At 45.9% G+C, this 8,419-nt stretch overlaps 1 protein-coding gene across 2 annotated transcripts; it reads right to left on the bottom strand.

Annotated features, from left to right (window-relative positions):
- Positions 1-238: 238 nt before the first annotated feature.
- Positions 239-4,857, bottom strand: LOC117857918 (ankyrin repeat protein SKIP35). 2 transcript variants are annotated; one of them, XM_034740835.2, is made up of 4 exons: positions 4,702-4,857; positions 3,776-4,439; positions 3,247-3,682; positions 239-1,688 (listed from the first exon to the last, which is right to left on the bottom strand). In XM_034740835.2, the coding sequence occupies exons 2-4, from the start codon at positions 4,291-4,293 to the stop codon at positions 894-896; spliced, it is 1,749 nt and encodes a 582-aa protein (XP_034596726.1). In that variant the 5' UTR covers positions 4,294-4,439; positions 4,702-4,857; the 3' UTR covers positions 239-893. The 2 variants fall into 2 exon arrangements, with proteins under 2 accessions (XP_034596726.1, XP_034596737.1); XM_034740846.2 differs by lacking the exon at positions 4,702-4,857 and adding an exon at positions 4,519-4,695.
- Positions 4,858-8,419: the final 3,562 nt, after the last annotated feature.

The following is an 8,419-nucleotide window of genomic DNA, read 5'->3' as shown; positions in this document are numbered from 1 at the left end:
GCTAAATTTAGCTAGCCAAACAAACTTTAGTTGGTGGATCAATCTAAATGTTTCTCATTCTTATAATTACACTACTACTTGAATTATTGTAGGAAAATTGGTGTAGGTACAGTGCTTATGGTTGCTACAATATGCTCCCGCAGAATGTAATATAAAATTACAGAAAGTAATTGGCAAAATCACCATAAGATAAAGAGTATTAAAAACAAAGACGTACATAAGTAGAGAATCACCTGTGTAAAAAATATTGATTTTGCATTATGAGAGCTCCTTGTAAATTTAATAACACATTTTTCTGGGAGAAAATACTCAAAATAGTAACTCTGGCTTACTTTTGTACATCATCTCATACTTGCCATCAAGGCATCAACCGTGTACGGAATGCCTCGCCGGTTGCTGCCCTTCTGCGTGTTGCATTGCATCTTACAGAACTGCGCTGCAAAGTTGAGTTGTAGAAAATTTCCCTGTAAACTTTTGCAAGAAACTTCAGGCTCTCCACATTTGCTAATACGTCAGACCAAATGCCCCGCCATTTGATGTGTCCCACGGCGGATCACCTCACAGCCACCACCTGGCACGATCACCTGTTCCACCCACCAAATTTCGCAGCCTTACTGAAGAGTCCACTGAGAGCTTATGTTATGATGGCAACAAGAACGACAACAGAATCGGAGTTTTTCAACAGCAATCAAGAGGCAGCTTCTCTTCTTTCTGAAACAGAAGACAACAAAATTCTGTACACGATCATCAGGCCTGTGACGCACCAAAACTATTGCTACCTCCAGTCCACTGGAAGACTGGGAGTTTGGCAGCTACACACTGCTTCGCACACTCTTACACCACCTAGGAACCATGCAATGCTTATAATAGCTTATTTACACTTGGGAAACCTCTCAAGATCCAACCAAGAAAGACGGCATGTGGCGTTCCAGAGCCATTACCAGATCCTTCCCCTGGCTCTCAGCACCAATCGGCTCTCCGAGCCGGCTCATCGCCTCCACCAGCTCACCCCTCAGTCTCTGAGGCAGCAGCTGCCCACCTGACTCGCTCACACACGCCTGGTACAGCGGCAGGTAGGCGATGCCGAGTACCATCTGTGATGGGAGGTTGTCAAGGCAGATGGGGGATGCGCCTCTCCTGAGAACCCTCATGACATTCACGAAATGCGCCTCGCCGGCGCTCACCCCTTCGGCGAAGGCAGCCTGGGACCAGTGCTCTTTCAGGAAGGCGACCAGGTCTGGGGGCTCGCCATTGGTGGCCCCCCTCGCGATGAGGTCTGCCGCCTCGTATGTCGCGGCGGCATCTTTTAGGAAGTTGGATCTCAGGAGGAAGGCGACACCGTCAAGTGACCTGCTGCCCTGGCCACGAGCAGCTTTCAGGATCTGTGTGCTGAGAGCTTCGAGGACCTGCTGGGGGATCTGTTCAAGTAGGTAGGAGGCCACCACGAAATGGCCGCTGGAGGCAGCGGTTGTGAGGGCAAGGCACGTCTCAATCTCAGAAACACCTCGACTGACAAACCAGTGGACGACCTGCAAGCACCCACGCTCAGCAGCTTTTATCATAGGACCAAGGAAAGAGGATGCGTTCCCTTCGTCAACCAAGCATGCCATTGTGTCCAACTTGCAGTAATGAGAAGCATAAACTAGAGCCATATCAATGTCCACAGCCAAGCTATTCTGATACCCAATCTGCATAAAGGGACACATGTTACGGTTGTCAATTGTCATGGTGTACTAACTCAGATGTACTTTACAAAGATGTTTAAGGGTACAGTTGTTTGACAATTCTAGGATAATACAACAGTTTTTTTTTTCACATAAAGAAAAAGCGGTTTCCATCCCATCCTGTATATACAAGGAAATATAAAATCTAACAGGAAGGACCTCACATCACCGTAAACCTTTTTCAGGCTAAATCCTCTATAATGATGCAAATGCTACAAAATTTCAAGGCAAAACTATACTTCTTCAGTAAATCAATATTTATGAACAAAGGTCCAATCCCATTCCATGGAAAAGGACAAAACACTTCATGTAGTTGAAGAGCATTGAGAACATGCTCTAGTGTAGAAAGTAGTTAGAAGCCCAAAATCTTCGACATAAAGAAAATGGTAGTTACTACAATATTATATCTTTAGTTAAAAGGAAAATGATAGTTTAGAAGCCAATACCATTGCTCAGCATTTTTAGGATAATGTGACAAGACTGTTTCAAAAGAAAAACTGGTTTTCATTCCATTCGACAGCATAAGGAAACAGAACCTAAACAGGAAGGGCCTCACATTACCGCTAAACTTTTTCTGGCCAAATTGTAGAATTAATTCACAGCTACAAAATCGCAAGATCAAAGTATACTTCAGGAGCAATCTACATTTTATTCAAAATACACATAGACATAGGCCCAATCATGTTCCATTGAAAAGCACAAAATGCCTCAGCTAGTTGAAGTACTCTAAGGACATGCTCTCGAATGAAGATAAATAGTTAAAAGCTCAAAAGCTTCAACAGGAAGAAAATGGTAGTTACATAACTATAATATTACAATGATTGCTTCTTAAGAGTATAGAACAGTAAACCAAACTATTTAATTTCTTGAGTGGGAATAAACTGAAGGTCTTGCCAGAACAGGACGCTCTAATTTGAAAATTGCGTGTTTAGTTTGTGATCTTACTTGCCCGACAAAAACAAACCAGAGGACATACAGAATTTAACCATAAATTTGTTTGCTCTAACTTGGCTATAATTTCAGAAGGAGAATGGACTACCAAGAATGGACTACCATTGACTAAGTTTTAGTTGCACACCCAAATTAAGGACACAAGCCAAATATACACAATGTTGACCAGCCAGTCTAAATTTTGGCAGACCCGGATGTAGGACGAGTTACAATAGAGTGCTCTAATTATCGAATAAGACTATAAGCTGGAATACCATCTTGAACTGCAACTGGAACTGGTTCCAATATTTTACGGCTCAAAAATAAAAGGTAAATACATCCATAACTGTTTGCCCATTCAAAGCATTGGATTTTCCTAGATGCCATCACAAAACTTGCCTCTCTAGTACTGGGAACATAAGTAAAACCAGGAAAATAATCTAGAGCTCTGGATTTAATATCTTGCTAATGACTTACACAATAGATCTCTTCTAGAAAAAAGCAAAACAAAACAGTACTGAAATGCTCATTTAGTGTTTTGCTAAACACATTGATTAACTCCTATATCAAGATTAATGAGAACCAAAATTACCTCCAGCAGAATGCGTACAAGCTCAGTACTTCCAAAACGTGCTGCTTCCAGGAAACACTGATTTACATTGTCCGCGCCCCCTTCAACCAGCAATGATAAAAGGCCCTTAATCGAGACTGCTGAACTCCCAGAAGACCATCCAGGTTCGAATAAACTTGAGAAGAGTGTAAGGGGGAAGCAGGCCGCATCAAATGCCTCGGTGAAAATCTTGCCACTGAGATTGTCACCAGCTATGTCCAAGAAGGCTCTAAATGCTGACAAATGGAGCTGTACCTCTTGGAGAGTGTTGCTGTTCCATCTGTACCTTTGTGTCTCTTCAGAACAATGATGCATATGAATACACTGCAAAGCCCATTCCATAAACTTCTGAACTTTGACACCTGCCTCAATTTTCAGATGGTCGGCACCAGGACAATCCCGCAGACGGTCATGCAATCTAAATTTCGAAACCAAAAGAAATAGCATCACCAATAATGTATTAAGCAGACCTTTCTGAAAGAAACATTTATATGTATAAGGTGAGAATCACCTATCGGCGACGATCTCCTTGCTATCACCCACAGAGATAGCCTTGCTTTGGCAAGCTGCAACACAAGATGCAAGCAGTGACGTCCTGAGGATTGCTCTTGCAAAATCCTTTGCTCCCGAGGCCACAATCTTCGCTATCAGACCATTGATCCCCTCAAGGTCCCGCTTCGTCCGCAAGAACCATATGGCATCAAGGGCAACTGACAGGCCATAATCCAGCAGTGACTGCTGATCTGCTAGAGCAACAAGACTCTCAGCGAGATCCCACTGCCGCGAGAACAGCAGCAGCTGCAGCGAATGCCCAAAGTCGACCCATCCATTTTGCACGCACCCATCTGATTCCTGCGTTTCATCGTCCCCATCACTATGGCTGACGCCGCATCCTTGGTCGTTCTTGGGCGCCAGTGGTGATTCTCTTGCAAGCACCACCTCGCTCGCCTGGCCAATCTCGTCAGCCTCCACGAGAGGCGATTTCTTCGCCTTCGCCGGAGTGCCTCGTGGTTTGCCTTGCTCTACCATTTGATGCAAGAAGGATACAGACTAATCCAATCACCGACTCACGCCATTCTATTCCCTCCTAAATTCGGCGACCCCCTGACCATAGAAATACAGGCAACCCTAATCAACAAGAAAGATCACGCCTCCGCAACCAAAACCGCGCCGATCTGCAAACGACGATTAGAAATTAGCCAACCCTTAATCGCAAGCAAGGATTTGAGAGGAATAGAAAGATCCAGAACATACGATTCTTAGGCATAAGAGAACCCTACAAACTACTAAGATCAAGTTGAGGCAAGAAATCCACACAGAAAAATTCGAAGAAATAAGTTGGGGAATTTTCAGCCAAGAGGTCAAGAAGTTCAAGCTGTCTAAGTACGGATGCAAGAACTGATTACTACGAAACTTCTGGGGGCAGCGGGATCGAACCTGGAACTTGGCAAGATCGAAGACCATGCGAGAGTATAGCGAGGAAATATGAAGGAGAAGGGGAATCAAACATGTGAAAGCAAAAGGCGGAAGGAGACGGGGACAGTACCCTTTTAGTATTTGTTTTCTTTTTCCGCTGTGATTTTGATGGGAGAAAGAGACAAACGTTCAGGTTCATGTTGGAGGCCACGAATTTCATGTTAAATAAACAAAGTCCGGCGTGTGCATTAAACTGTAAACGTGCACTAAAAATAATTTGTCTAGTTCACGTGGGTGTTAATTCTTTTTCCTCATTAGCATAGAGGTTATTCATATGTCCTTGTCGAATTAAATTTGTAATATTACAAATCACCAAACCCGCATCAACCGTTGGTGTTATCTAATTTGTGTTATTTACTTTTTGAAAATGGTTAACATGCACAGCTTTGGAAGTTTCGTGCTGACTGCCCTCGTTTAACCTTCCTAAGAAATAGCAAATCGTTCTAAAATTCACTAAAGTTTGCAAGCATGTCATTTAATATGTTTATATGTTCCGTTTTGCATATATATGCTCCTATAAGTTGGTTGTGTACAATTAGTTTTATTTAATTTGAAAAGTTAAGTATTTGTCATTTGTCAACATGTAGACAAAGGGGCTGCCTGTACGGCATCCGAGCGTTCTTACAAGCTCTAGCACCCGAATTTTTATGTGCTCAAATTCCGATCGCAGAGACTACACTTTCTCTTCCTCCTCCTGACAACTTCATCTTCCTCGAGCTCACCTCCCTCCGCCATCACCCATCACCCCCTCTCCACCACCACCTTGGCTCCCATCTGAGCCCTCGCTTGAGCCCTGCCCAACCACCATCTTCCACTGCCCCAGCTGGCGGTGCCACCGCCGCCTTGCCTCCTCGTTCCCACAATCGCCACCACTGCCAGGCTTGCCTATCGCTAACGACCTTCCCTCTAAACCCAGCAATGGAGAGATCACATGAGCCTAAACCCTCTAAATCCAAAGCCCGAACCTCTTACGCCTACTCTAATCTCACCGGAAACCTTACTGGAGGCGGATACAAGAATTGTCTTGATTAATAATAAGAAGAGAAAAACTAAGAGCAAGGAGGCTTAGACATGCTCAGGTATGTTTTAGTATTCCCCAATCCTAAACTACATCAACATACATTAAAAATGTTGGAGGGATTACACCGAAGCAATCTTTTAATAATTATCTAAGATCAAAAGTCATAGAGGTAAGATTAACCATGCAAAAGTGGAAAGAACATGTACTCTTCTACAATAGATGACAACATTGATAAACTAAGACTAACATATAATAAAAAAATAAACTACATTCCGAAGCACATGACAGTGGGGGTGCCTGCACCGAAGCTATTTCCCCACTTATTTCTCAGTTTTGGACTTTGTCTGATATGTATCAATACATAAGAAGGTTGCCAAAAGTCCCCACATAATCTTTGTAACTTTCAGATGTCTGGTGTGGATGCGTTGACGGCAGTTAACACGTGAATTTATGAATCACAAGCGTACGGATCAGTTGTAGCTCTTTCCTTAGAGTAATCCCCCAAGGTTTAAGCACTAATCTATGTAACCGAAGATTCTTTGTATATGATAAGATTGATCTAACAAAAGAACTAGTGACTTAGATTAAAGCAGATAGAGAGTATGAATGTAAACAAGATAGATAAAACGCTTGTCCTAGGGATCTAGGATCACTTGTAGATGTAATCACCATGCATGAAAGTACTGGATCTAAGCGTTATTGTGAGTGGATGTGAACCATACCCAACACTTTCCCTCTCACACATTGTCATTGCATGAGGGTATTCAAATATTGAACGATAAGAACACGGCTTGATGATCATTCTAGGTAAGCAAATAAGCAACCCAAAGTAACGCTGACTAGCCATTACATGAACGAGCATCATCAAGATATGATAAATAACAAACAGATCTTAAACAAGAGGTTCAGTGATTACAAATCAAGATCTTCATACAACCTCGAGGACAAATAGAGACTTTACCCTATGATCTTACACTTTGTAACGACCTTGGTTAATCAGCCGAGTTAATCTCAAGACTAATCTCAAATCTGCAGTTTCCATCGGTCTGACCCCTAAAAACCCAACAAAATCGCACTGACCCAACAAACCGCCGGTTCTCTCTAAGTCCCAAAGAGCTGTGTCCCTCCAAAATCTTAGAGCTATGGGAGAACCAGAGACTGAGTGGTGGACCCAAAACCGGATCCCACGGATCTCTAGAGTCAAACACGCCAGAGCCAGCGTGCGCCCCGCTTCAGAGCCTCTCCGCCGCGTGGCTCGACCTCCCTAACGAGCGCCGCCTCACCCAGTCGCCGGCCGCGACAAGAAAGATCAGTGCGCCCCTTCCCAATCACGCGCGGAAGCCCTGCAGCCCTTTCTGCCTCGCCTCGTCTCGCTCGCACCCTCGCCGGCCGTGCCAAGGCGCCCTGTCGCCACCGTGAAAGAGGTTTTGCCGCTGCCGTGCCAGACCGCCTCGCATCCCGCACCCATCACCTCGCTTGGATCCCCGGCCGCGTGTCCCGATGCCTTCCGGCTTTTCCGTCTCCTCCACAGTCGCGCCGCCCACGCGCGCGCTCCACGACGATACCGCCCTCGCCAACCACGGCTCCGGGAGAGATAGCTCCTTTTTCCGCCTCGCTAGTAACGCGCCCCGGCAAGCCGCTGTTCTGCGCTCGCTCGTGCCGCCGCTCGCCCTGTCACCTCGCCTGCTGCGACCTCGCTTGCAGTGCCTTCCTTCCTGTCACACGCCAGTCAAGTCGCCGCCCACAATCCGCCGCTTGACGCGATCAGACCCTGCTCGCCCTCGCCAACTCTTAATCCTGGTAAAACCGCGCCGGCTTTGTCCCCAGTACCCAATGACCAAAGGCTCTATCCCCAAAGCTCTGCTTCGCCAGCCAATGGAGGCGCCGCCCAATCGCCGCCAAGGCAGAGCACTCCATCCTTTTCAACCCGATCTTCACGTCGCTCAAACTCTCTCTCTTCCGCGCAGCTATAAAAGGGAGTACCAGAGCCCCTACCGGAGTTTCCTTTGACATTGCTGTTTCGCCGCACCATACTCTGCTTGCACTTGAGAATTGCCACTTGAGCTCTTGAGAAAGTTTCCCTTTCCGCTCAAACCCGCTTCTCCCAACTCGCCAGCCGCCTGTTTCCTCCGCACGGTGCTAGAGCTTGCTTGTTGTCCACAAGAAGCACCGCCGCCGCTGGAACACCGTCGAACCTCGCCGCCGCCCAAGCCTTAGCGCCTTAGCCCTTCCGCCTAAGTCTGTTCCTTCCCGACCCCAAGACTTCACCAGTAGGCCTAAAGGTAACCTGCTAACCCCTTCCCGGTTCACCCGACCTCTTTTTCCGTCTCGCCCGACCTTGTCTGTTTCGCCGACCCTTGTCCACCTCGCCCGAGGACTCAGCTATATCTTTTTCTTTGACCTGAGGGTATCTGCGTAAAATTTTGGGGACTTCTCTGTGTTAAGTCTGAGGACCCCGGTACAGTTATTCCTTAGGCCTAAGGGTCAGATCATAAGTTTCTCCCAATCCGACCCTTTTGTCCTGTTCTCCACCAACTGAAGTTGGACTCCCCCACCTTTCCTGTAGCTTGGCTACCATTGTCTGAGCTAGAACATGCAAGTGTTGTTGAAATAACCGTCTAAATGTCTAACCCTGCATTGCATTCCGTGTAGAGCTAA

Source organism: Setaria viridis, chromosome 1, assembly GCF_005286985.2.
Source record: "Setaria viridis chromosome 1, Setaria_viridis_v4.0, whole genome shotgun sequence".
NCBI lineage: Eukaryota > Viridiplantae > Streptophyta > Magnoliopsida > Poales > Poaceae > Setaria > Setaria viridis.
The sequence above is the reverse complement of the archived record's forward strand: the minus strand, read 5'-3'. Positions and strand labels throughout refer to the sequence as shown.

Coding starts and splice junctions, on each gene's coding strand:
- LOC117857918 (XM_034740835.2), bottom strand. CDS start 4,293: ATGGTAGAGCAAGGCAAACCACGAGGCACTCCGGCGAAGGCGAAGAAA. Junction 3,683..3,775: donor AAGGAGATCGTCGCCGATAG/GTGATTCTCACC, acceptor TTCGAAATTTAG/ATTGCATGACCGTCTGCGGG. Junction 1,689..3,246: donor TTGTACGCATTCTGCTGGAG/GTAATTTTGGTT, acceptor CCCTTTATGCAG/ATTGGGTATCAGAATAGCTT.